Source organism: Podarcis melisellensis (assembly GCF_964234715.1).
Source record: "Podarcis melisellensis genome assembly, chromosome: 2".
Lineage (NCBI taxonomy): Eukaryota > Metazoa > Chordata > Lepidosauria > Squamata > Lacertidae > Podarcis > Podarcis melisellensis.
In genome coordinates this window covers 111,999,116-112,026,824 of record NC_138529.1, presented here as the reverse complement: position 1 = coordinate 112,026,824, position 27,709 = coordinate 111,999,116, and the positions used below count along the sequence as shown (strand labels likewise).

The 27,709-nt window shown below is 47.8% G+C and overlaps 3 protein-coding genes, 1 long non-coding RNA gene and 1 pseudogene across 7 annotated transcripts; 3 read left to right on the top strand and 2 right to left on the bottom strand.

Moving 5' to 3' along the window:
- The first annotated feature begins 889 nt into the window (after positions 1-889).
- Positions 890-17,145, top strand: LOC309365404. Its single transcript, XR_014166112.1, has 2 exons — positions 890-936; positions 16,854-17,145. It is a non-coding gene; the product is annotated as an uncharacterized lncRNA (long non-coding RNA).
- LOC309365083 (uncharacterized protein) lies at positions 906-27,709 on the bottom strand. Its single transcript, XM_081903223.1, has 3 exons — positions 27,051-27,709; positions 22,940-23,066; positions 906-1,173 (listed from the first exon to the last, which is right to left on the bottom strand). Exons 1-3 carry the CDS (start codon positions 27,675-27,677, stop codon positions 1,052-1,054), a joined length of 876 nt encoding a protein of 291 aa, XP_081759349.1. The 5' UTR covers positions 27,678-27,709; the 3' UTR covers positions 906-1,051.
- LOC309365102 (uncharacterized protein) lies at positions 1,882-15,708 on the top strand. Of its 3 annotated transcripts, XM_081903260.1 has the most exons (4): positions 1,882-2,028; positions 2,903-3,005; positions 11,348-11,437; positions 13,294-15,708. In XM_081903260.1, exons 3-4 carry the CDS (start codon positions 11,401-11,403, stop codon positions 14,061-14,063), a joined length of 807 nt encoding a protein of 268 aa, XP_081759386.1. In that variant the 5' UTR covers positions 1,882-2,028; positions 2,903-3,005; positions 11,348-11,400; the 3' UTR covers positions 14,064-15,708. The 3 variants fall into 3 exon arrangements, with proteins under 3 accessions (XP_081759386.1, XP_081759387.1, XP_081759385.1); XM_081903261.1 differs by lacking the exons at positions 1,882-2,028; positions 2,903-3,005 and adding an exon at positions 8,368-9,071 and having other exon boundaries at positions 13,298-15,708; XM_081903259.1 differs by lacking the exons at positions 1,882-2,028; positions 2,903-3,005 and adding an exon at positions 8,370-9,071.
- On the top strand, positions 6,234-7,095 carry LOC309361145 (mitochondrial import receptor subunit TOM6 homolog pseudogene; annotated as a pseudogene). The gene is made up of 2 exons: positions 6,234-6,270; positions 6,633-7,095. The product of its transcript is annotated as a mitochondrial import receptor subunit TOM6 homolog pseudogene (transcript).
- Positions 17,607-21,488, bottom strand: LOC309365005 (uncharacterized protein). The gene has a single exon (XM_081903093.1). It carries the CDS (start codon positions 21,213-21,215, stop codon positions 20,133-20,135), a length of 1,083 nt encoding a protein of 360 aa, XP_081759219.1. The 5' UTR covers positions 21,216-21,488; the 3' UTR covers positions 17,607-20,132.

Genomic DNA, 27,709 nt, shown 5'->3' with positions numbered 1-27,709 from the left:
CCAATAAAGCGAGATGAGCGCCGCAACTGGACTTAATGGTCATGGGTCCCTTTACCTTTACCTTTAAGGTTGGGTTTGCTCAAAGCCACCCACTGATCTTCATGTCTTGGGGGTTGGAGTGGGCTAGACCCCTGGCCTCCCAACATTTAGGCCAACACTCAAAACAAAACGCTGGCGAGATTTTTTAGAAGTTCTTGTTTAGAAACCAGCAGATAAATCATAGAAAAATGGGGCAACTTTGTCATGCTTTGGTGTAATAAGACAGGGATCTCCCTTTCTTTCCCTCTGTGTGTGTTTGTGTACGTACACACACATATAAATTCCCAAGTCCCATCAGCCCCCAGTCAGCATAAATGGCCTGGGGGGTGATGGGAGTTGCAGTCCAGCAACAAATGGAGGGCCGCAATATAAACCAAGCCTGATGAGGAATGGTTGAAGGAGCTGGGTATGTTTAGCCTGCAGAAGAGGAGACAGAGCAGAGATAGGAGAGCCATCTTCAAATATCTCAAGGGCTGCCACATGGAAGAAGGAGCATGCTTGTTTTCTCCTGCTCTGGAGGGAAGGAGCTGAACCACTGGCTTCAAGTTACAGGGGAGAAGATTCCTGCTAAATATTGGGAATAAGTTTCTAACCATGAGAGCTATTTGACAGTGGAACTATCTCCCTCGAGAGGTTGTGGATTCTCCTTGGTGGCTTTTAAGCAGAGGTCAGATAGCCACCTGTCATGGATGCATGAGCTGAGATTCCTGTATTGCGGGGGTCTAAATGACCCTTGGGGTCCCTTCCAACTCTACAATTCTATGGTGCTTTTTTTTTTTAATCAATACACATAAAATACACATATAACTTCATATTTTTAGAAATTAGTTTTTATTGGGTCTTTTAACAAACGGCAACAGTGATTGGGGTTAAGCCTGCCTGTAGCCCATGCAGTCAGTGTCCACCTCAGTTTGAGACTGCAAAAAGACGACGATAATCCAAGCTTACAGGGGTATTTCTCCAAAAAAGGTCAGTTTTTAAAATAAAAAATATGATTTTATTTTGTTGTTGTTTAGTTGGGTCTGTCTCTTCGCAACCCCATGGACCAGAGCACGCCAGGTACTCCTGTCTTCATGATTTTATTAAAACTCATGCAGAGATGGATGGTCCAACAATACCACAAAATAAAAGAAACTAAACAAAAATGAAGAAAGAGAAAAGAAAAACACCAAAGGAAAGCCAAGAAGAAGAAGAAGAAGAAAAGGGGGAGGGAATAAAAGAAAAATTAAAAGGAATTTATTTATGACAGTTTACACACACAGAGAGACACACACCATAGGGAGCCGCGCTCAAACATTCCCAGCTTTTGCCATCTCCTTTAGCCCATATGCCTGCCTTTCTCAACCTGTGGGTCCCCAGATGTTGTTGGACTACAACTCCCATCACCCTTAGCTAGCAAGCCCAGAGCTCAGGGATGATGGGAGTTGTAGTCCAACAACATCTGGGGACCCACAAGTTGAGAACCACTGCTATGCAATTGGAGTTTCATCTGCCATACCTTCCAGCGATTGGAGGGGCGGGGACCTCCTTGGCTGAACCAAGCGGGAACAATCCAGAAAACTACAACGCCCACAAGCCTTTGCGCTTTGGAAAGGCGAAAGCCGGACCACTAGCTACCCGCCGCACTAGAGCAGTGTTTCCCAACCTTGGGCCTCCAGCTGTTTTTGGACTACAACTCCCATCATCCTTAGCTAGCAAGACCAGTGGTCAGGGATGATGGGAATTGTAGTCCGAAAACAGCTGGAAGCCCAAGGTTGGGAAACACTGCACTAGAGGTTTCTCGCCTGCTGCCTCCCTGTCGTAAGAGGCGGGTGGGCGGTGGGCGCAGGGGTCGTGCGCGCGGTTGAATGGGTCTTGAAGGAGGCGCGATGGGCGGCTGGTCTTGCAAGGGGGGGGAGAAATGCAACCCGGGCTGCGCGCGTCTGACAGCCAGAAGTGGTGCATTCCTTTGTTTTCGCTTTGCACGCTTCGTTGCAGAGGGGAGGAAAGGTGCGCTTTGCATTTTGGCCGCGGGAGAAAGCGGGGTGTCAAATGAGAGAGGGCCGTTTTGGTGACTGATTTAGGTTGCTTTTTAAAAATTCTGATTTTTCACTACCAATTCCCAAAGGCAGGGTATAATTAAAAGATCTCGGCGGTACAAATGTAAAAGGAAAGATTAATAGAATCTTGAGAGTTGGGACCCCAGGGTCATCTAGTCCAACCCCCTGAAATGCAGGAATCTCAACTGGATTCAGCATTCGCCATGCTCCAGCTGCTTTTGAATCCCAGCAATTCTGTGAATGAATGAATGAATGAATGAATTTTATTATTACGGTCACAGACCAGTTCCGGCTCACTTACAATATCAGGGAAATCATAAAACACAACAGGAACACATTGAATTGCATTTGGGTATAACAGAGACAATTCAGGTATAGCAGTTATAAATATATATTAAATCTTGATCACTAAAATATAATCTAAAATGGTCATTTAAAACCTTAATCGTTTTGGTAATTCTGTGTCATTCCCTCGCCTTAGTCTTTTCACTCCAGATGATCTCAAACAGCCTCTCATTTATTTATTAGAATTCTACCCCAGCTTTCCCCAAGGAGCTCGAGGTGACGGCATATGTGGTTTCCCCTCTACCCCGTTTTTATGCTTGCAACAGCCCTGTGAGGTAGACTGTGCCTGGCCCAAGGTGGCGAGCTTCATAAATGAGTGTGAATTCAAACGCTGGTCTCCCAGGTCCTAGCGCAGCACTCTAACCACTACACCACATTGCCTCTCAGATACAATCTGTTGCCGAAAATGTATTTTACTGAAATGTTCACCCTTTCGTTTTGCTCCCCCCCCTTGTTCCCTCCCTCCCCACGTGCGGAAGGACTTTGCATAGAATGCCAACAAGGAATCAGTCCCTATTGCCCCTACCTTCTAGGACAAAGAAAAGGGGCGCAGTAGAACCATTTCAGGTAGGAGGTTACCAGGTAACAGCTGGAAGATTTGTTTATTTATTTACTTAATTAGCTTCACAAAATTTATATGCCTCTCAATTGCAATAAAACCTCAAAGCATTTTACAAAAAGAATAAAGCAATAAAATTATCAGTCAAAAAAGTCAAAAACTATTTTAAAACATTCAAAAAGTAATAAAAAATCAACCAAACTGCAAAAAACAGATTAAAACACACGTCGAGCATTCTACATGGGTGGATAGGCTTGCCTAAGCAAAAAATATTTTATAGTACAGTACATTGATTATTGCTTTCATTTTATGGATCAGTGATGTTGTTAGATAGTAAAATTCATGTTAAATTGCTGTTTTAGGGGTTGTATTTAAAAGTCTGGAATGGATTTATCCGTTTTGTATTACTTTCTATTGGAAAGCATGCCTTGGTTTTGGAACGCTTTGGTTTTGGAACGGACTTCCAGAATGGATTAAGTTTGAGAACCAAGGTAACACTGTATGTTCTTGTCTCACATCTCAGGGTTCAACAAATGCTAGAAGCTTGCTCTTTGCCTCACAACAAAAGTTGAGAATCAGGGAGTTAAGGTTTCGCTGCAGCATGTGGGGGACAAACCTGCCTTCTTCCACCTACCCCACCCCCTTTTGGATGCCTGTGGATGTAAACCATTTGATTCTGCATTCTGGGGCTTGGCCTTGGATTCTCTCCTCTGTGGGTGCATGAGAATGTTCCTAGGCAAAATGGTTGTGTCTCTCAATTGAGGGTTCTTTTATTTTCCCTGGGGAGAGGGTCACTGTCACCTCCTGGGAGACTGAATTTAATTTTGCTCAGGGCAACAACAACATATCCTCCTAGCAGTGCAGCAATAAAATTTCTAGTGCATTTGCAAAGCTAAGCAGGGTCTGGTATGGTTTCAAATTGAATGAAGGATTTTGTGTTGAGTTGGGTTTTTTTGCGTTGCAAAAGTCCCTTCAAAATCTGTGATTCTAGAAATGACGTTTGGAACCGTAGATGAACTTCATTAAAACTTTTTGTTGTTGTTAATTTGTTGTTAAAGTCCAGTCATGAACGACTCTGTGGTTACGACGCTTATCTCGCTTTACTGGCTGAGGGAGCCGACGTTTGTCCGCACACAGTTTTTCTGGGTCATGTGGGCAGCATGACTAAGCCGCTTCTGGTGAAATCAGAGCAGCGCACGGAAATGCTGTTTTGGTCCCTATTTATCTACTTGCACTTTTTTGCATGCTTTCAGGCTGCTAGGTTGGCAGGAGCTGGGACAGAGCAATGGGAGCTCATCCCGTTGCTGGGATTCGAACTGCCGACCTTCTGATCGGCAAGTCCTAGGCTCTGTGGTTTACAGCACAGTGCCACCCTAAGAGGTTTACTAAACCACAAATATAAAAATCAGTTAAAACTATAAAACCAGACATAAGTTAAAATACCTGCTGGAATAAAAAATTAAAAGTCCCCATAGGCACAAGAAGTTCAACAGAGTTGTGTCCACACATTTAATTCAGATCTAAATCAACAAGAAAGGTGTTTCATAAAATTGAGCTCACAATCCTGAGTGCATGTCTTCTGTGAGCATCCAAAAACCTCAATGAGGGAGTAAGGGACTCTGGGGTTGCGGCGCTCATCTTGCTTTATTGGCCGAGGGAGCCGCTGTACAGCTTCTGGGTCATGTGGCCAGCATGACTAAGCCGCTTCTGGCGAACCAGAGCAGCGCATGGAAATGCCGTTTACCTTCCCACTGGAGCGGTACCTATTTATCTACTTGCACTTTGATGTGCTTTCGAACTGGTAGGTTGGCAGGAGCAGGGACCGAACAATGGGAGCTCACCCCGTCGCGGGGATTCGAACCACCGAGCTTCTGATCAGCAAGCCCTAGGCTCTGTAGTTTAACCCACAGCACCACCCACATCCCATAAGGGAGCCGATACTTGACCCAAATTGATAAGGGCCTTGTAGATCTATAGAATAACTTCGAACCTGGCTCGGCAGCATGTTGGTGGTCATTGCAGGCTTCTGAACGTCAGGGTGATGTGCCAGTGAGACTCTGCCTCCATCAACGGTCTAGCCAAAGTGTTTTCCATCTGTGGGACCTCCTAGCCAGGTGCAAAATTACAGCAGACACTGCAATAATTGAATATCAAGGTTACTAGCAGACCCTCCAAGTGTCCCTATTTTCCAAGGACGTCCCTGATTTGGAGAAGCCATAACGGTTTCTGATTTGATCCCAGAATGTCCCATTTTTCCTTAGGTTGTCCCTGTTTTCATTGGAGAAATGTTGGAGGGTTTGTACTAGCTCATGGTCCGAGCAAGACCTGGAAGGCTAAAGGTTCCCTATCCCTGTCTTAAGGAGAGGTAAAACCACAGGTATGGCTCCTTTCCTGCTAGAAACCAGGTGACTTCCCTCCTCAGTTTAATTGCTGCAGTTCTGAGCTGCCTCCTGCATGTGAGTCTGGGAGCATAAGGAGGTGGTAGTGATTCTACTTTTCAGTCAGAATATGGTTATTCACCTTGGCATTTGATGGTCAAAAGATGCTTGGCAACCTTGAAATTACTCGTTATGAGGACATGCAGTTGTTTTTTTATCTTAATATGTCCAGGTTTTTTAATAAAAAAAAATGTTTAAAATACGTTTTGTACATACCGTATTTTTCCGTGTATAAGACGCCCCCAATTTTTGGGGACTCAAAATTAAGAAAATGCATTATGCACTATCTGTGTATGAGACTATATTTTTTCCTTAATTTTTGAAGTTTAAAATAAGGGGTTGTCTTATACATGGAAAAATACGGTATGTTTTTTTCAAAAAGTTTTGGTGTTTGCTGCTCTGTGCTCCTTTGGAAGGAAGGGCAGATAATATATTTAAGAAAATAAATAACAGATATGCACCCGGCTGGTTCTTTTTCACCAAACAGATGAGAGGTTTGTATTCTGCAATATATATAAATATATATTATACTACACTGAAATGTTAAAATGTTCCTTTGATTGTCCTTGAATCTTGCCACCACCTTTGCCAACCTCTCCTGCTATCCTCTCTTTGAGAACCTTTGTTCCAAAGGCGTCCCAACCTTGCTATCCCAAGGACTCGTTCTTGACCCCTCTCACAGTGCACACCCCCACAGTCCGCTGCTGGCACTTTTGGGGGCACATCCAAGTGTTTAGTTAGTGGCATTATAGACTCATAATCCTATTACTTTTTACAAAAACACCCCTGAATAAGCATAAACACAGAACTCCCATGGACTGTGGAATTCTGGTTCGTAGCATATATATGGGTAAGTTAACATAACAAGAGCTGAGAAGAGCCCTTGTGCATCGCTGAGGAGGTTCTGAAGCAGCGACGATAGCGACTGGTGGGCAAGCAGCGAGCGGTGGAAGCAGCTCCAGTGTGGTGACGCCCAAGGTGCTATGGGGCTGTAGTGCCAGAGAGCCAGTGTGGTGTAGTGGTTAAGAGCGGTAGTCTCGTAATCTGGGGAACTGGGTTCGCATCTCCGCTCCTCCACCTGCAGCTGCTGGGTGACCTTGGGCCAGTCACACTTCTCTGAAGTCTCTCAGCCCCATTCACCTCACAGAGTGTTTGTTGTGAGGGGGGGGAGGGAAAGGAGAATGTGAGCCGCTTTGAGACTCCTTCGGGTAGTGATAAAGCGTAATATCAAATCCAAACTCTTCTTCTTCTTCCTCTTCTTCTGGGGCGCCTACCGCTTTGCCACAGACCGCAGTGACTTTCGCAGGAACCTCATAGTTAACCTGGGTCTCTTTGCAGTGGGAGTTTGGGTAGCTAGAAAATTAACAGACATCGATTTGATGGCACCACAGCCTCCTGCATAGCAGAAACGATGTGAATGAAGTAGATCTGCATGAAGTCTGAGTTCCCCTCTTTCTTTATGACCAGATGAATTGGTTCATCACTGTGTTGATTTACACGGGATGTTATCTGCAATGCAGCTTCTATTGAAGCAACTGGAGGCATCAGCATCGTGAGTGAAGGACTAGAGAAAACACTGAGGCAACAATTTACCTGTACATTTCTTTTTATCATGTTCACTTTACTTGCTTGGGAGCACTATTGAGTCCAATTAATGTACAGTGGTACCTCGGGTTAAGAACTTCATTCGTTCTGGAGGTCCGTTCTTAACCTGAAACTGTACTTAACCTGAGGAACCACTTTAGCTAATGGGGCCTCCTGCTGCTGCCACACGATTTCTGTTCTCATCCTGAAGTGTTAACGGAAAAATCCGAGGGCTCCCTTGGACAAAAATAAAGACACCAACCAGGATAACTTGGAGCAAAACAGCAGCCTGTAGGCTTGGCCTTTATTGAACTGTTGCAACAGGGTGCTCCCCTCACTTGCAGGAGAGAGGAAGGACAAAGAAAAATCGTGTGCAAGACCTTATAAAGACTTGAAATTGCCACCCTGTAGATCAAGGCCACCCCCAGAAACATACATCACAGAAAGGAGGGGTTGAGGGAGGAGTTGTGGTGGTAACCTGAGTGTCCTGTCACCTGGCTGGTTCCCCCTTTCCCCCTCCCCATGAGTACTTTCCAGGTGACAAGAGGGGAGTTTGCAGTTTCCTGCCCCCAGAGGGAAGATCTGATCATTGTCCTTTGTTCCAGTCCATGCTGAATCCACTTCCATATGCAAGTTCTTTGTGATCTTGATGGTCTTCTGTCTAGGACCATCAGGGTTGGCATAGCAACTGGGCAGGGCTCCTGTGGATGTGCTGGTATGCTCAAGGATTATGGCTGCCCTGTATCAAACCTTCCCCATTTTGTAGTCCTTCCTTCATGGAGTAAAATAAAAGTGGAGCAGTGCAAATCCGATGTATGGTTGATTTTCTATGAATTTATAACAGAAGCGTAGCGTATGTAGTGTATGAGTGTGAGTGTGTGTGAAGTTTGTACAAACTGAATGATTGGGGGGGGGGTTTCCTGCTACAGTTGCAAAATTCTTAATCTGAGGTACTATTTCTGGGTTAGTGGAGTCTGTAACCTGAAGCGGCTGTAACCTGAAGTACCATTGTAGCACCTTCTGTTCTATTTTTGCCAGAAAATATAAGTTCTTTTGCAGATGGAATCAACTTCTGTACCAAGAGTTTAACAGATTCTGAAGTGTGAAATAAAGACATGCCAATGAAAAAAGAAAAGGAAAAAAAAGCCATAACAAGAGCTAGCGAGGGTCGGAAGCAAAATAATCTGTTTACTGAGAAGTGGAGAAGGTTTGTTATGTATCACAGCTGAAGGAAATGTGCATCCCTTGGCGGTTTGTTGTAAAGTGCATTATTCCAGAAGGAAGGACTGCTTTGTCTTAGAATTTATGTGCTGTATCCACCGCTTAAATACAAAGAAAGCAATTGATAAGCATGGATGAATAAAAAAATATGTGGCAATGACCAGGATGACAGTCTTTCCCAACCTGGTGTCCACAGGCTAGTTTGGAGGACGCATCCCAACTGGCCCCAAGGCGTCTCTTTTCAAAACCTCCTTCCAGCCTCCCTCATCCATGCGCTCAAACAGCAGATTGGTGAGGGCTTCGCCTTGCCCATCTTCTGGCTTGGCTTCAACCACATGATGGGAAGCGGAAAGAAAAGGAAAACCCGCCTTTGGATGCGGGAGGAGGGGTGGGAATAGCAACCCACAAAACCCAGCACAACAATAAGGGGCAAGCGAGCGAGGCTTCTTTGCGTTCCTCCAGCCACCCGCTCCTAAAAAAAAGCTCCAGTTGCGCCCTCGTTCAATCCATAAGCTGCTTTGCCGGGCGGGCGCGCACGCCGGAGCTCCCTTAATTCGGATTAGTGGCCCCCGTCTAGACGCGTTTGCAGGGCTGCTTGGCTCCCTTTGCGGGCTCCGCATTCCGAGCACGCAGCCGCGGTTCTTTCAAATGAATGCATGTGCGCACCACCTGGACGGCGGCGAGGATGGAGCCCGGCTCGTGCGCGCGCGCGCCGGAGATTCGTGTTAACTGATTGACGCGGGGTAGAAAGCACGTGTGATAGTCAAGAGTGTCAACGAGCTGCTGGTCGAGGAGAAGAAGAAATCTGCCCGAGAGGGGCGATCTTAAGGGCTGCTGTCTGAACAGGTAAGAAGAAAGGCTTCTAAGAGCGATGGAGTGGCGCCAGGTGCGATTCCCGGCATCTCCAGGTGAGGCTGCCGGGAGAGACACCTACCTAAAACCTTGGAGTGCTGCTGCCAGCCCGTGTCGATTGGACCAGCGATCTGATTCACTATAAGGCACATTCCTATGCTCTTGCATTTAAGAGATGTGTAGAGCTGATACAGTAATTTTCCACAGGTGTAGCTTGCTAAAGGTGCAAGTCCCGTCCCCCACTATGTAGTTATATTAAAGGCAGATGGGCAACAAAGTTCAAAGCAGCAGAAATTTATTACAGAAAGCTAGGTGCAACCTAGCTTTGTAAATAAGGCTACAAAAGTTGTTGTTTTTGTCGTTTAGTCGTGTCCAACTCTTCGTGACCCCATGGACCAGAGCACGCCAGGCACTCCTGTCTTCCACTGCCTCCCGCAGTTTGGTCAACACTGTCCCACCATCTCGTCCTCCGTCGTCCCCTTCTCCTTGGGCCCTTCATCTTTCCCAACATCAGGGTCTTTTCCAGGGAGTCTTCTCTTCTCATGAGGTGGCCAAAGTGTTGGAGCCTCAGCTTCACGATCTGTCCTTCCAGTGAGCACTCAGGGCTGATTTCTTTCAGAATGGAGAGGTTTGATCTTCTTGCAGTCCATGGGACTCTCGTCTCCTCCAGCACCATAATTCAAAAGCATCAATTCTTCAGCAGTCAGCCTTCTTTATGGTCCAGCTCTCACTTCCATACGTCACTACTGGGAAAACCATAGCTTTAACTATACGCACCTTTGTTGGCAAGGTGATGTCTCTGCTTTTTAAGATCAAAAGTTACCTGCCTTAAAAAAACAAAAACAAAAAACTAGCCTGTTATGAGGCTAACATTCTGTGTTCCTATGCCAGCTGCAATAGAAAAGGGAGTGGACCTTCCTTCATGTAAATTATGTACTGATAAGACAGTGGTTCTGGATTGCAATTATTTCTGTTAGGGTTTTTTTTAAATTGGGGACTGCGTTGAAAGGACCTTGGGGCCTGAAAAGCAACGTAAATATCTGTTAAATAAAACAATACAAACTGCGCCTAAGCCTACTCAGCAGTAAATCCAATTGAATTCGGTGGGGCTTACTCCTAGGTAAATGGGGTTCCTACTGCAGCCTCAGCCTCTTTATAGGATAATTATATATTTAAAAAGCCTTCTACTAAAGAGATTGGAGAAGGAGGGATAGAGTTGAGGGATGGCTTCCCTTCTCTGCCAACCCACTGCCTCTCATGCTTGAAATCCCTGCTCTGGTATTAATATTAGCAAAACAACAACAACAAACCTATGGTTACGTAAAAGATACTCAATAAACACACAAGACGTAACGGCTGTACTTTTGAATAAATAAGATATACTATTCATTGTATCAAATTGTAGATTTCAACGGAAGTCTCTTAAAGTTCAACGAAAAAAGCAGAAGACCCAGTGGATCAGTTCATTCTCTAGTCAGTTCATGCCTAAGGTCCATACATGTATAAGTATCTGTTCCACCTGTCTGTTCATAGAGTCCAACAATCCACATGAAAGGTTGTGACAGTTCCACTGAATCCTTTCACAGAGTCTAAGACAAGGATTTCCAGAATATTAGCCTTGTTTCGCCATCCTAGGCTTCATCAGTAGAACAGGCTCTAGGTAATGCAAATAAATCTCACACAATCTCACACAATTTTACAGCAAAATTAATATTAAAAAACCATAAACATATGTAATATTACAGGATAGTGGATCTTATAGCAGCTAAAAGCTTCCAATTAACGCCCTCTATCCATTTTTTCCACAAGTTGAACTTAATGTGCCTCAGTCAGGTTGGTGATTTTAACATCAATAAAAATCAAGATGTTGATCAAGATGCTTAGTGCTGTCCCTTGTGGTTTAAATCAAGACAAAGGATTTTTTAAACATTACACAGCATGTGTTAAGCACCTTACTAATGCCAGCATGGGCTATCTGTGACTGTTCCTTGCAGATGACTCCCTGGGCTTCTAAGACAACTTTATCAGATATATGAAGTGTCCCCCTGTCTGGTTAGGGTGCTGCATATATCCTAAATACAGAGAGAGGAAAAGAAAAACAAAACCCTCTTTTGAGTGTGGAGGTAAAGTGTTGGCTGGTGCAGTTTTAACCTGGCCAGTGCAGACTCCATGCTCAAACCCACCCAGAACATTTCCCCAAATGGGCTAATATATATTATATTTTACCTTTGTTTTTCTCCATGTGGGTGATGTGACTCTGCCCTTCCCAGGGGAGCAGGTCAGTTTGCTGGATTCATATCCAAGAGCTGCATCGGGAGACACCATGCAGGCAGATGACGGTGGCGACGCCATCTTGTTGGGTAAGGATGCTTTCGATAGAGCCCCTGGCTTTCTTTATAATATTTGTCATCAGCTGCATGCTTGCTTGTGGTGCGTGTGGGTTTTCTGCTTGTATGTTTTTGTCCTTACGGTGTTTGCTTTTAAAACATTCAAATAGCCCATGTAAACGAGCCCACAAAAGTTACTAGGCTGCCACTTATTTCATTTTCTGCTATCCTGTTTGAGAGATGGCGAAGGATGTAAGGGCTCTGTTCCTCCAGACTTAAAAAGAGTGTTGCTGGATCAGGCCAGAGGCCTGTCATTTGTACAGCATCCTGATCTCACAGTAGCCAACCAGATGCCTCTATGATGCCCTCAAGCAAGACCTGAGTCTCTGCACTTAGCTACATTAATAAAGAAACAGTGATTTGAATGCACTATAAACATGCAACACCAGATGGCGCCAGAGAGCAGTAAATTTTAAAATGCGATGTTCCATAGAGATTTTTTCTTTTGTTATAACGATCTAATTTCTGACTTATTTATAGATTTGTTTTCCTGTGTCTAGATCCTCCCTCCCTCCCTCCCTCCCTCCCTCCCTCCCTCCCTCCCTCTCTCTCTCTCACACACAGCTTCGTGCTGCATTTCTGTGCAAGGCAAGGAAGTGGGGAAAGGGGCTTCCTCTCTCTGGTTTCCTGCTTGGCTACTATCCTGGGTGCAGAGGGTCATCTAGTCCAACCCCCTGCAATGCAGGAATCTCAACTAAAACATCCATGACAGATGTCTGCATCCAACCCCTGCTTAAAAACCTCCAAGGAAGGAGAGTCCACCACCTCCTGAGACTGTTCCACAGTCAAACAGCTCTTAAAACAAAAACACAGTAAAGCTGTAGCATAAAAAACGAATTCAGGGAACTTGGGCAAATAAAAGCAGGTTTTGAGGAGTCACTTGGGGAAAACAGGCTTCATATCTAGCACAGCAAAGCGCACTCCATAGTCCTGGGGTAATAGCGAAAAATGCCCATTTTTGGGTCACCGCCCTATGATATTCTGTAGGGTGCGGTGCCACAGATAAAATGCCCAGACAATTGGAGTGGTCTTACAGGTCTAGGCAGGGGCCTGAAGAGGGCGGAGGAGAGGTTGGCTGCATGCAGGCACAGTCTCTGATTGCTTGGGGAAAACTCTGGAGAGGAGGAGACTTAGCTGTGGGGAGACGGGGGGGTGGTGGTTTCAGTCTCGGCAACAGATCCATGGGGGCAAGACCTACCAGGGATGGACTGCTGTGCTCACTAGGCCTGACACACTGCCTGGTCTGTACAGATCACATTCCTACTAATACGGTCATACCTCTTGTTACGTTTGCTTCAGGTTAAATTTTTTCAGGTTGTGTCCCACGGCGACCCGGAAGTATGTTATGTACTGAAGTTCTCACCCTGGGCCAGCAGGGGGATACTGTAGATAGTTATGCAAATGAAGGATTGAAAGTGACGTTCAGTGATTGGATAGTTTTAGAAAGTTGCTACAGTAACGTTGTACTGGAGCTCTATATAAGCAGGCTGGCTGAACCCTTCAGTTCAGTTCTGTTCCGGCCTCTGAATAAACAAGAGGTGTTTGAAGAATCGCTGTGTCATCTGATATGTTCACCCACAACTTAACAGCTTACTTCTGGGTTTCGTGGTTTGCGCATGCGCAGACGCTCAAAATGATGTCATGCACAGAAGCAGCGAATCGCGATGCGCAGACACGGGTTGCGTTCTGCTCATGTTGCGAACGGGGCTCCGGAACGGATCCCGTTCGCAACCAGAGGTACCACTGTAAAGAGTTAACGCCGAACTTGCAGGGTGTGATTTTTCTGCCCACTTGCTCCTGACACCTGACGGCCCATTTCTCTGTTCCAGGCAGCGAGGAGCGCGGAAAGATCTACCCGGGAGAGACCCCGCGCTACTGCCCCCTCTACGGCAAAAGCTTTGGCGGCATGCCAAGCCGCGAGAGAGCCATCACGGGCGACAAACGCTACAAGTGCTCCGAGTGCGGGAAGGGCTTCAAGAAGCGGTCGGCCCTCCTGACCCACGACCGGACGCACACCGGGGAGAAGCCCTACGGCTGTGCCGAGTGCGGGAACAGCTTCAGCAACAAGTCCAGCCTGACGCGGCACAAGAGGAAGCACACGGGCGAGAAGCCCTTCAGCTGCCCCGACTGCGGCAAGAGGTTCAGCCAGAGCTCCAGCCTCATCCGCCACCTGAGGAACCACACAGGGCTCCGGCCCTACCGCTGCTCAGCGTGCGGCAAGAGCTTCAAGCAAAGCTCCAGTCTCCTGGTCCACAGAAGGACTCACACGGGGGAAACCCCCTACAGCTGCTCGGTCTGCGGCAAGCGCTTCTCGCAGAGCTCCAACCTGGTGAAGCATGAGAGGATCCACACCGGAGAGAAGCCCTACGGCTGCGCCGAGTGCGGGAACACCTTCAGCAACAAGTCCAGCCTCACCAGGCACAAGAGGAACCACACGGGGAAGAAGCCCTACAAGTGCCCCCAGTGCGGGAAGCGCTTCAAGCAGAGCTCGGGCCTGCTCAAGCACGAGCGAGCCCACGCGAGGAAGAGCCTCGCAAAACTCCCAGAGCCCAGCAAGCGCTTGGACGCCATGAGAGCCCACGTCGGCGAGGCCTTGTGAAAACGCCTCGCTCCGTTGAGGAAAGGTCGAAAGGCATGAAGCTCATTGGTGTTGAAACCGTGCGAAGTCAGAAATTGTGGGGCTGCGGCCCTTCTGGAGTTCCTGGGCTGCAACGTCTGCCATCTCCGACTCTTTGGGGTGGTAGAAGTTGGAGTTCAGCAACTTTTAGGCAAGTCACAGGTTTCCCCACTTCTGATACAACGAGTGCTCAGTTCAGGGCATGCGCAACTCTGGAGCCTGACGCCTAGCTAGATACTAGTCAAAAGTTCTCTGCTCTCACAGTCTACACAAGGCTGACAAAATGGCCGCCACTGCTGACAGGCTGTGGTTGGTTGGTTTGTGTGTTGTAGGCCCAGCGGCAAGGTTTTCTGATGTTTAGCTCTCTTTGTACATCGGAGGATTCCCTTCTGGGAGAAAACTTTTAAAGCAAGGCAACTGCTCCTTACTCAACAGAGAATTTCCCAATGAGGACCTGGAGAAGGGAGGCAGGAACCTGTTGCTGGAACCATCAGGCGATTCGAACCAGAGAATCATCAGCTTCCCGGTCCAATAAAGGATTTTGTTATCTTCTATGTTCTTAGAGTACCCTTGTAAATAAAAACCACAGAAGTTACCTCAGGACTGGCCAAACCGTTAGGCAGCGTGAGGCGGCTGCCTCAGGCAACTAATTTTGGGTGTCATGAAAGTGTAGCAAATGGTTTTATGTTGTCTTTTTACTCCCAGCCTTTGGTTTTACGCACCGTGACCTGAGAGGCTGCCATTTGTTCCACCCGAAGCAGCTAAAATGGCTCAGGCCCGCCCTGATATGCCTACTTAAAAGCAAGTAGACTGCAAGTCCATGCTGGCCGTGGAGGAGGGAAGTGCAATAATAAGAAACTTGGGTTTCTTCCCTCCTCCATGGTCAACATAGAAACCTAAGTTTCTTATCATTGCACCAAAGTGGACTAGCGGAGAAGGTATGAATCGCTCTGTTTCTTTCTGTGGAGCAATCTGTCCCTTCTCCAGTTTGTTTGCCTGCCTGGAATTCCCGCTCGCCTATGGCGACCAGGTAAGCTCTTAAACACAAGGCTGCATCTGATGGAGTTGATCACTGCCATGTTAAAAGTATTCTTAGTTGCCTCGGTTAGAGACGCTAGCGGACGTCTTTGTTTATACAGAATATTATTTGGTAAACAAAAAAGTCCTCCCGTTTATAGCAAATGGGAGACCAAAATTAAATCACACACTGGTATTTTCTTTCTGTTTGTTTAAACGCATTTAAGGTGGCAGTCTTATGCACATTTAACTTTCCACCCTTGGGACTTGCTCCTGAGTAAGCATGCATCGACTCAGGCATTTCAAGTCTATTTCTTAATCACGGTTTCACACCCTTTTCAAAATTCTAGTGCTAGCCTTAATTTTTAAGCCTGAACCTTAATTTTTCTGAGTAACCTTATCACTCTGTTGTTGTATCGGATGCCTCAGTAGATAAGAGGCTTTAATTTGGGTGTGGATGTTATGGTTTCATGTCCTGCCCATAGGTAGCCTTCCTGTCTTGTCCAAGTTAGCCTCATTTAACCCATTTGGAAAATGGGAATAGCCCCCCCCAGCCTACCTCACAGGGTTGTTGTGAGGCTGAACATAAATAAAGACTGTACACCCTTCACTCCTGCAAGTTTTCTTTACTTTCCCTCCAGCCCCTAGCGTACAATAACAACAGCAGCTTTTTAGATAAATATTGAGGTTTGAGGTCTGGTTCAAGCTGCTTCTCTTTGCTTGGTCCGATCTGCTTCTCATATCCCTTGACCGAAGCAAAGCCAGAGCTCCTTGCTTGAGTTGCATACGGAGCCAAGCCTGCCCAAGCGGAGATATGAAACTAAAAAATTGAGCAATTGCAGCTGGAAAATTGCATGCAACCTTTGGACCCTTTTGGAAACACTTCTTCATGTGCGTTGCTTTTAGACACCCTCCTTTGCACCCAGACCAGGCACCCAGATGAGGCTGCAAATGGCCAGAACGCCTTCGCCCTTGCCCTGCCTCTGCAAATAGCCTCTGCCTCCTCTGCTCACTTTCTCGACCCAGAAAGGCACTTAATGAGTTAAGGGAACAGAGTGCTGCAACTGTTTGCATTCCTAGACAACTTGTAGTGAGGGAAAAGAGGACTGCCAGCTACATTTCCCCATGTCGCGCCCCCTCCTGGCAAAGTGGGGCAATAACAGCAGGGGGGAAAAGCAATTTAAGAAGGATATTAACAAGCTGGGACATGCAGAGGAGGGTGACCAAGATGATCAAGGGTCTGGAAACCAAATCATATGAGAAATGGTTGATTGAGGGAGCTGGGTATGTTTAGCCTGGAAAAGAGGAGACTGGGAGGAGATAGGATATCCCTCTTCAAATAAATCAAGGGCTGTCCCATGGAGGAGGGAACAAGCTCGTACTCTCCTGCTCCGGAGGGTAGGACATGAACCAATGAAGATTCCCGCTAAACACCAGGAAGAACTTTCTAACAGTGAGAGCTGTTGTGGACTCCTTCCTTGGTGGCTTTTAAGCAGAGGTCAGATAGCCACCTGTCATGGATGCACGAGCTGAGATTCCTGTATTGCAGGGGGTTGGTCTAGAGGACCTTTGGGGTCCCTTCCAACTCTACAATTCTATGGTACTATTTTTTTAAAAAAATATATCAATTGTGTGTTATATAAAATACACATATAACTTCATATTTTTAAAAATCAGTTTTTATTGGATCTTTTAACAAACAGCAACAATGAGGTTAAGCCTGCCTGTAGCCCATACAGTCAATGTCCACATCAGTTTGACACTGCAAAAAGACGACGATATCCAAGCTTACAGGTGTATTTCTCCAAAAAAGGTCACAATTCTATGATTCTATAATTCTATACTGGGCAGTGCAGATTTCCTGAAGGTGCAAAAGGGGGCGGGATAAAGGAAGAGGTTCATGTTTGTAAATGAAGAGCATCTGTGTTACATCGAATCAGACCACCGATCCACCCAGCCTAGTATTTCCTAGGGGTGGGGGACCTTCATGATCCCAAACCCCACGGAGTTCCTTGGGCAGAGCGGTTGGTTGCTAAATTACTCTGGAGAGCCAGTGTGGTGTAGTGGTTAAGAGCGGTAGACTCGTAATCTGGGGAACCGGGTTTGCTTCCCCGCTCCTCCACATGCAGCTGCTGGGTGATCTTGGACCAGTCACACTTCTCTGAAGTCTCTCAGCCCCACTCACCTCACAGAGTGTTTGTTGTGGGGGAGGAAGGGAAAGGAGAATGTTAGCTGCTTTGAGACTCCTTCGGTAGTGATAAAGCGGGATATCAAATCCAAACTCTTCTTCTTCTTAACAGGAGACACCTGAAAACCCTTAGCACCCTTAAACAAATGACAGCTCCCAGCATGATCTGGCGGAAGCCATGACTGTTTATTGTGACATAATAGTGCTTTAAATGTACAGTACAGATGGGACCTTTGTTGGATATCACCCGTACTCACTTCATAGGGTGCCTTTGAATGCAACAAAGTCTACAGCCTAATAAGCAATAGCTAGGACATGGCTGAAATACGACGTTTAATCTTTTTCATTCACAGATACAGTAATGCACCAAAATCTAAATTGCTTCCAAAAAATTTCCAAGGCCCTTTAGCAATTTGTATTTGCCTTTCCCTGATAAACACTGGCACCTGGTGATGAATGTAACTGAAGTTTAAGTTCAAGTTTCCAGTTCAACCCCCCAAAAAGCTCGCAAAATCTTGCTAGTCTGCACAATTTATTCTGCCTCTACTAAGTTGATGTGAGAGACAAGGAGCTACTCAAGTCCCTGCACCAAATATTGGAGGCCCCTGAAATTTCACTCAGTGCAACCAATTTAGACTAATCCCAACCTCTGAAGGACTAGAAACTTGGTAAGCCTAAATTCTCTGGATTTAGTGTGGCCAAGCATATAACGTTCTAATGCTCACTTGTTTTATGTTTAAAAGTGCTTCTTTTCACTGTGTGTGTTCCTCAGCAACATTTGGTTAATGTACAGTGGTACCTCAGGTTAAGAACTTAATTCGTTCTGGAGGCCCATTCTTAACCTGAAAACTGTTCTTAACCTGAAGCACCACTTTAGCCAATGGGGCCTCCTGCTGCTGCCGCTCGATTTCTGTTCTCGTCATGAAGCAAAGTTCTTAACCCGAGGTACAATTTCTGGGTTAGCGGAGTCTGTAACCTGAAGCGTCTGTAACCTGAGGTACCACTGTACTGAGTTGGTCCACTGCTCTCTTGATCCCTTCCTTGCCAGAAGCTGGAAGCAGGCTATGAAGGAAGGAGCTTGCCCCCATTCTACTCTTGAGGAAGAAAAAGAAGTTTCTGGATTGGCTACGCTAAGCTACTTGGCACTTAAATCTGTGCTTTTAGTAGTCAAAGCACTTCTCGGTCAACCTTGCGATCGTGAGAGGTAGGCCGGTGTTATCGCCTTCTGCACTGAATGTGGCAGCAGAGGGCAGATCGAAGATGAAGGAATAAATGGCTTCCCTCAGGCCACGGAGTGAATCTGTGGCAGAGGCGAAACTTGAATGGGGGAATCTGTTGTGACAGTTGCTGCTTCTCAGACCAAACTACCTCGCAGGACTGTTGCAAGGCTGAAATGGGAAGGGTGCAGAAGAGAGACATGACTAGCACCCAGAGCTCATCGGAAAAATGATAGGATAAGGAAAACGTAATTAAATGAAAATCCTACAGCTGCAAACCTCCGCTGCACTCAAAGGAGGGCTTGTGTGTGGTGAGGCTCTGGCAAGTACAGGCTAGTCACATCACACATAATTCTGGGAACTGTAGTTTGTTAAAGGTGGTGTTAAGAGGTCACTTACAGAGCCACAGTTCTCAGAGTCCCGTGTGAAGAGGGATTATGAAACCGCTCTGGGAATTGTAGCTCTGTGAGGGGGGAATAGGGGTCTCCTGACAACTTTCAATACCCACAGAAAACCACAGCTCCCAGAATTCTTTGGAAGAAGCCATGACAGTTTAAAGCACTATCAAAGCACCTTAAATGTGCTTTGGGAAAGAAAGAGACACCCAAGATGCTTGTGGTGAAACATAAGGAGAGGCCTTGTCTTGGCTGCATGTGTAAGGCCAGGCCGGTTTACTTTGCAGGGACATGAAAACCTGCCTTATACCGAGTCAGAACATTTGTCCTTCTAGCTTAGTATTATTGACACTGATGCTCTCTAGGGTTTCAGATCCAATCCCTAGACAGGCCAAGGATTGAACCCAAGACCTTCTGTGCTCAAGGGAGATGCTCTACTACAGAGTTATGGCCCTTTCTAAAGAGCACACCTTGTTTTCCATGCGAATTGGTTGCAGAATTGTGGCTGCAACCACTACACTACACCACCAACTGAGCACCTTGTGTGGCGACAGCAGCCACAGTTTGAGCGACAGGTCTTAGGCCAAAGATCTGCAGGAATCTGTGTGAGATGCTGATCACATGAAGGAACGACGCCAGAATATAATACAGGGGTCAGCAAGCTTTTTCAGCAGGGGGCCGGTCCACTGTCCCTCAGACCTTGTGGGGGGCCAGACTATATTTTGAGGGCGGGGGGGGGGGGGAATGAACGAATTCCTATGCCCCACAAATAACCCAGAGATGCATTTTAAATAAAAGCACACATTCTACTCATGTAAAAACACCAGGCAGGCCCCACAAATAACCCAGAGATGCATTTTAAATAAAAGGACATATTCTACTCATGTAAAAACGCGCTGATTCCCGGACCGTCTGTGGGCCGGATTTAGAAGGCGATTGGGCCAGATCCGGCCCCCGGGCCTTAGTTTGCCTACCCATGATATAATATGTTGAAGAGATTAGGAAGGGTAGATGTGGAACTGGGAAGGCTGGGCCTTAAGTTGTGAAGATGTGAACGGCAACAGAAAAAAGAAAGTGTGAGGGGAATCTCTGTGGCCCATCAGCGATGTTCTCTCCTAGTCGAAGCAGTTACACAGGTTCTCTCAGGTTGGACCTCACCTAAAAACTGAAGTAATAAGTTCTCACAATCTCTCCTGCATTAATTTCTGCCTCACCAAGTACATGATTCCATCCCTTATGTGCTTTCTGCCATGGGCAAGGTGGCTTCGACTCTGGCTGAACCCCTTTCCAGTGTCAGACCATGTAGATGGTTCCTCTCGTGTTTAAGGAGGGATGCTTTATGACTAAACCTTTTCCCACAGTCTGTGCACTCAAACGGTTTCTCTCCCGTGTGGCTTCTCCGGTGATTAATAAGGTTCGATCTCTGGCTGAAGCTCTTCCCGCATTCCAAACACTCATACGGCTTCTCGCCCGTGTGAGTCCTCTGGTGGCCGATGAGGAATTCTCTGCGGCTGAAGCTTTTCCCGCACTCCGGGCACTCGTACGGCTTTTCGCCCGTGTGAATTCTTTCGTGGATCCTAAGAACCGAATGGCAACTGAAGTTCTTCCCGCAGCTGGAGCACTTGTAAGGTTTATCTCCTCTGTGCGTTCTCTCGTGCGACGTCAGGCTCGAGCTGTTGCTGAACGATTTCCCGCAGTCTGTGCAGCTGTATGGCTTCTCTCCCGTGTGGATTCTCTGATGATTAAGAAGGTTCGAGCTCTGGCTGAAATTCTTCCCGCAGTCTAAACACTTATACGGTTTCTCTCCAGTGTGAAGCCTCTGGTGACGAACAAGGCTTGACCTAAAGCTGAAGTTTTTCCCGCAGTCTGTACACGCATACGGCTTCTCCCCTTGTTGAGGATCGGCGGGCTGTGGGAATTCTTTTTCACTTTCTGAGAATTTAGACGGATTCTCTTCGGTCTGGGCTCCCTCTTGTTTTCTGGGGGCTGAGCTGGAAATAAAGCTTTCCCCACAACTGGAACATATATGAAGACAGTCTCCAGTAAGATCAGAGCCCTGGCTGAAGTTTTGTCCGCATTCAGAGCACTTATAGGGTTTCTCTCCTGCAGGGATTCTCTGAGGATCACTAAGATGTGCTTTCCCACCCAAGCTAGTTCCACAATCCATATACAACTCTTCTCCTGCTTGGACGTTCTCCTGCTGAGGGGTCGATGTCCAACTTTTTGCACCATCTGTATCTTGGCGTAGCTTTTTCTCAGTTTCTGTGTTCTGGAAATCAAGGGTTTGGCTGAAGCTTTTTCCACAGCCAGGGCTCATCCTCGTATTCTTGTCCTTGTTCCCTCTCTCCTGGAAGGTGTTGCGATTTAGGAGTTTGTTACCATCTCTCTCCCAAATCAGTTTTTCTCCTCCTCCTCCTCCTCTCCGCCCTGGGTAGCTTCCCTCCTTCCTGTCTCCCCTTTGCTGACTTTTCGGCACATTTTCCACTTGAGGAAATGGGGGGAAATCCCATTTGGCTTTGTCCAATGAGCCTCCAGAAAGTTCTGCCTGTGTCAATGCTCCTGGCTCAAGAGGCTTCTCCTCATTTTTGGCCACTTGGCCACTTTGGCCACTTCTGTCCCCTGACAGAAAGAGAACAGAATCATGAGTGACACCCTGCTGTGGAGACTCAACTCACATTCACACCCTATGTTTAAAGCACTACAATGCTAACTTAAACAGCCATGCCTTTCCCTAAAGAATTCTGGGAGTTGTAGTTCGTTAAGGATGCTGAGAGTTGTTAGGAGACCATCTATTCCCCTCACAGAGCTACAATTCCCAGAGTTCCTCGCGAAGAGGGATGGTCAAGCCACTCTGTAAATTGTAGCTGTGTGAGGGGAATAGGGATTGCCTAGCAACTCTCAGGACCCTTAACAAACCACAACTCCCAGAATCCACTACTGCTTCCTGCCACTGCAGACTGCCCAATCAGCAAGGGTGCCGAGGAAGTACAATGGAAGACATAGGTGTCATCCCCATTCAAGGCGTCCCCCTTCACCAGTCTCCAAAAACTCTGCTGCTAATTCATTCCCTGTTTAATTATTTCTTCTAGTATCTTCCCTGCTGAACTTCAGGTGCATGACTAATAAATACTACTACTGGGTGGCGCTGTGGGTTAAACCACTGAGCCTCTTGGGCTTGCCAATCAGGAGGTCAGCGTTTTGAATCCCCGTGACGGGGTGAGCTCCCGTTGCTCGGTCCCTGCTCCTGCCAACCTAGCAGTTTGAAAGCACGTCAAAGTGCAAGTAGACAAATAGGTACCACTCCGGCGGGAAGGTAAACGGCGTTTCCGTGCGCTGCTCTGGTTATCCAGAAGCGGCTTAGTCATGCTGGCCACATGACCCGGAAGCTGTACGCCGGCTCCCTCGGCCAATAAAGCGAGATGAGCGTCGCAACCCCAGAGTCGGCCACAACTGGACCTAATGGTCAGGAGTCCCTTTACCTTTACTAGTACTACTACTACTTTCTTGTTTATCCAGGCATTTGAAGGTGGTTTTTGCTTCTTTCAAACATTTTTATTGTTTGATCGCCCCATTTTCTGTGTATTGCTTTTTGTGCACACCGCTTAGAAATGCCAATCAATCAATCAATCAATCAATCAAAAAATGTACTTTACCAGGTGCTCCAGTTACAAGCAAAGCCTATGCCAGTGGTCAGGAACCTCTGCCCTGCAGACCTGATCAGGCCCACGAGGTCTCCTCCTTTGACCCATCAGGCAGTTTGGGCCAAGCTACACCCACCTGCCCTGACATCAGGTGTGGGGCGGGGAAAGGCACAGCTGAGCCAATAAGGGGAGGGGGGTTGCAAACCCCACCAATCAGCTGGCTGGCATCCCCTGCAATTCCCCTCCCATCCACAGGCACTGACTGTTGGCACTTGCAAAACGCTATGCCTTTTGCCAGCAGCATTCGAATTCAGACCACGCAAGCAAAAATGGGTCACCGGACATCCTTGTGATGCCAGGGGGTGGATAGGTGAGCAGCATCGGAGCTCGGAAGCATTACCTAGTGGCAGGTGGGGGCCTCCATCACCCACTGGCTGCACTTCCAGGTAGGGCTGTGCCTTCGTAATCTCCGAAGAGGCGAGTTTGGCTTTGGGGGGACCGGTTGCCTTCTTAAATGGCTCCGAAATCTGAAACACAGTGCAGGGCATGGTCAGAAGATCTGGAAGACTTAAGGCTGTTTGGAAAGAAAAGGGCCTTCCTGGATCAGGACCAAAATCCATCAGACCTAGTAGTATTGTGGTATAAGCAGTAGCCAGCAAGGTGGGTTAGGATCCTAAGCAGCAGCAACAGAGACAGCTAAACTGGTAGGCTCTCCTTCATGGGATGTTTAGAAGCAGAGGTTGGAGGGGTTCCTTAGCTGTGATTCCTGATCTGCAGCAGCTGCCTTTTGGCTGGGTGGGAAGATCAGTATATCTGAAGGAGCGTCTCGACCCCCATCGTTCTGCCTGGACACTGAGGTCCAGCTCCGAGGGCCTTCTGGCGGTTCCCTCACTGCGAGAAGCCAAGTTACAGGGAACCAGGCAGAGGGCCTTCTCGGTAGTGGCACCTGCCCTGTGGAACGCCCTCCCACCGGATGTCAAAGAGAACAACAACTACCAGACTTTTAGAAGACACCTGAAGGCAGCTCTGTTTCGGGAAGCTTTTAATGTTTGATGTATTACAGTATTTTAATATTTTTCTGGAAGCCGCCCAGAGTGGCTGGGGAAGCCCAGCCAGATGATCGGGGTATGGTATAAATAAATTATTATTATTATTATTATTATTATTATTATTATTATTATTATTATCAAACCAAGCAACAAAAAATCATTGGGTTGCCATGGCTGACTTCCAGGCGAGGGAGGGGAGTGTTGGTGTTTGAGATTCTTTTCTTCTTTTTTTAAATACTTTTATTTTGCTTTAAACAAATACAGATAAACATAAACAACCAAAATTACAAAAGAAAAATCCCTAATAATAGTAATAATGGAAAAGCTAAAAAACTACAAAAAATATCAACATACATGGCACAGAACATAAGACATTATGAGAAAGAGAAAAGGAAAAAGGAAAAGGAAAGAAGGAGGGGGGGGGGAAAGAAAAAAGAAAAAGAAAAAAAGGGGGGAAGAAAAAAAAAGGAAAAAAAGATGAGCCAAAACATAAGGAGGCTCATCTATTGTACGTTTCTGTCAAGGTCACAACAGATCATTGTTCTTATCAGTTCTCTCTATCTGCATTCCAGTGTTATGTAGTGAAGTTCCCCCTGGGCCAGCAGGGGGATACTGTAGATAGTTTTCACTCAGGTCCACGTCAGTTATTTTAGGTGGGGAAACTCTGGGTTGTTGTTGTTACAATGTTGACAGCCGGCTGCCTATAAAAGCAGGCCAGCTGAGCTGTTTGATGTTCAGTTTTCTGTTCCAGCTTACAAAATAAAGAGCTGCTTGGAGAAATCGCTGTGTTGTCTGCCATGTCTACCCACTATTTAACACATAGAATCCCTCATCTTGGTATCAGAGAACATTTCCCTATGCAGTATCATTCTAAACATAACCAGGTCTTTCTTGATGAACCCTTGTCCCCTAGATAATTATTTAAACATTCCCATGCTTCTTTTAGCTGCTGGTTTGTGGGTGGAAGTGCGGTTTGATCATTAGTGCACTGCCAAAGTTTTTGATTACTGTTAGAGCGAAGGGGGCGGGGCTGTATTGTGGGCTATTACACCTTGCATGGGTTTTGCATGAATTTTCTTTTCTGTGGTATAATAAACTGATGCATATGTATCTCGAGGTAAGCTACTTGGAGACTGTGAAGGTAGCAAGCAATTAATCCTTTTTAATAATAATAAATGAGACACAGGGAGGCCATAAGAACACAGGTCGATGGTCCAGAATTGTGTTCTCACAGTGGCCAACACGATGCCTGTGAGAAACCAGCAAGCAATAGCCATCATGGTTAGAAGCCATCAATAGCCCTCTCCTTCCTGAAATCATGTTCTGGTTCAAAGGTTTATAGAAAACCCAACCTTCAGCAATGCCACGCCATACCTGAAGGAGCGTCTTCACCGCCATTGTTCAGCCCGGACGCTGAGGTCCAGCGCCAAGGGCCTTCTGGTGGTTCCCTCACTGCAAGAAGCAAAGCTACAGGGAACCAGGCAGAGGGCCTTCTCGGTGGTGGCGCCCACCCTGTGGAACTCCCTCACACTAGATGACAAAGAGATAAACAACTACCTGACCTTTAGAAGACATCTGAAGGCAGGGAAGTTTTTAATGTGTGACATTTTGATGTATTTTTAATCCTTGTTGGAAGCCACCCAGAGTGGCTGGGGAAATTCAGCCAGATGGGTGGGGTACAAATAAATTATTACAGTGGTGCCTCGCAAGACGAAATTAATTCGTTCTGCAAGTTTTTTTGTCTTGCGAGTTTTTCGTCTTGCGAAGCACGGTTTCCCATAGGAATGCATTAAAAATCAATTAATGCGTTCCTATGGAGACCGCTGAGGGGACGCAGGTGGCGCTGTGGGTTAAAGCCTCAGCACCTAGGACTTGCCGATCGAAAGGTCGGCGGTTCGAATCCCTGCGGCGGAGTGCGCTCCCACTGCTCGGTCCCAGCGCCTGCCAACCTAGCAGTTCGAAAGCACCTCCGGGTGCAAGTAGATAAATAGGGACCGCTTACCAGCGGGAAGGTAAACGGCGTTTCCGTGTGCGGCTCTGGCTCGCCAGAGCAGCGATGTCACGCTGGCCACGTGACCCGGAAGTGTCTCCGGACAGCGCTGGCCCCTGGCCTCTTAAGTGAGATGGGCGCACAACCCCAGAGTCTGGCAAGACTGGCCCGTACGGGCAGGGGTACCTTTACCTTTACCTTTATGGAGACCGCTTGCCAGGCTGGCGGTGCGGAGAAGGGCTTTTCTCCCCACCGCAAGCCTTCAGCACAGGTACGGGAACAGAGGGGAAGGCGCGCAGCGCTTCTCCTCTGTTCCCGGGGCTTGCGGTGGGAGGAGGGTTTTTCCTCCCCACCGCCAACATTCAGAACAGCATTCTGAATGTTGGCGGTGGGAAGGAAAACCCTCCTCCCACCGCAAGTCTTCAGGACAGCCTTCCGTAGACTGCCGGTGGGGGGGGGGGGAGAGACCTCCTCCCGCCGCCAGCCTTTGGAGCAGCCTTCCGAAGGCTGCCGGTGGGGCAGAGCCTGGCGGGGGGAGGAGGTCTCTCTGCCCCACCGCCAGCCTCGGACAGGTACGGGAACAGAGGGGAAGGCGCACAGCGCTTCTCCTCTGTTCCCGGGGCTTGCGGTGGGAGGAGAGTTTTTCCTCCCCACCGCCAACATTCAGAACAGCATTCTGAATGTTGGCGGTGGGGAGGAAAGCCCTCCTCCCACCGCAAGCCTTCAGGACAGGTCCGGGAACAGAGGGGAAGGCGCGCAGCGCTTCTCCTCTGTTCCCGGGACTTGCGGTGGGAGGAGGGTTTTTCCTCCCCACCGCCAACATTCAGAACAGCATTCTGAATATTGGCGGTGGGGAGGAAAACCCTCCTCCCGCCGCCAGCCTTCGGAGCAGCCTTCTGTAGGCTGCTGGTGGGGCGGAGAGACCTCCTCCCGCCGCCAGCCTTCGGAGGAGCCTTCCGAAGCCTGGTGGGGGGAGGAGGGCTCTCCGCCCCATCGCCAGCCTTCGGAGGAGCCTTCCGAAGCCTGGCGGGGGGGAGGAGGGCTCTCCGCCCCATCGCCAGCCTTCGGAAAAGCCCTCCGAAGCCTGGCAGGGGGAGGAGGGCTCTCCGCCCCATCGCCAGGCTTCGGAGAAGCCCTCCAAAGCCTGGCGGGGGGAGGAGGGCTCTCCGCCCCATCGCCAGCCTTCGGAGGAGGTCCGAGGACAGTGGGGAAGACGCGCTGCACTTCCCCGCTGTCCCTGGAGATTTCCCTATGGGCTTTCGTCTTGCGAAGGAAGCCCATAGGGAAATTCGTTTTGCGAAGCGCCTCCAAAACGGAAAACCCTTTCGTTTAGCGGGTTTTTCGTCTTGCGAGGCGTTCGTCTTGTGGGGCACCACTGTATTATTATTATTATCATCCCACCAAAGAAGGCAGAGCTGCCGGCGTGTCGTCAGAGTCACCTGGGACGGCCAAAGTTAACAAAATTTCCTCACCCGACGCTCCTGCATTTCTACCTCCTCCTTCCAAAGTAAGAAATCTTCTGCGAGGGCCACCGCCTTGGCGCAGGTCTCAGGGCCATCGCCCCTAACCCAGCCCTGCATTTCTAAGGGCAGGATGTCCAGGAACTGCTCCAGAATCACCAGCTCCAGGATCTGCTCCTTCGTACGAGAATCAGGCTTCAGCCACCGGCGGCACAGGTCCTGGAGCTTCCGCAAAACCTCCCGGGGTCCCTCTTCCTCCCGGTAGCAGAATTGCCTGAATCGCTGGCGTTGCCTCTCCTTTTCCAGAACCCCTCCTTCCACACTCAGTGAAGAAGTCTGACTTCTGGGGACTTTCCCAACGAGACCCAGCAAGGTCTGAGACTCCAACTTTCCTCTCGGCCCACGGTTGCCGTCGGCGATGGCCTTCAGCGATGCTGAAGAGAACACCACGTCGTCCCGGCCTACAAATCCAGGCACCTGGGATTTGCCTCTTTCTGAGCCAGTTCCCTCCTGGGATTTCTGCCACTCCCAATGCTGGACCAAGTCTTCATCTAGCTCCCCTTTAACCAGCTGTGTGCCGACACCAGACAGAAACCTCCCGGCCTGGCCGAGACGAGGGTCTCTTCCTCCTTCCTCCATTTTCTCCTCTGGAACTGGCACAAGCGACGTTC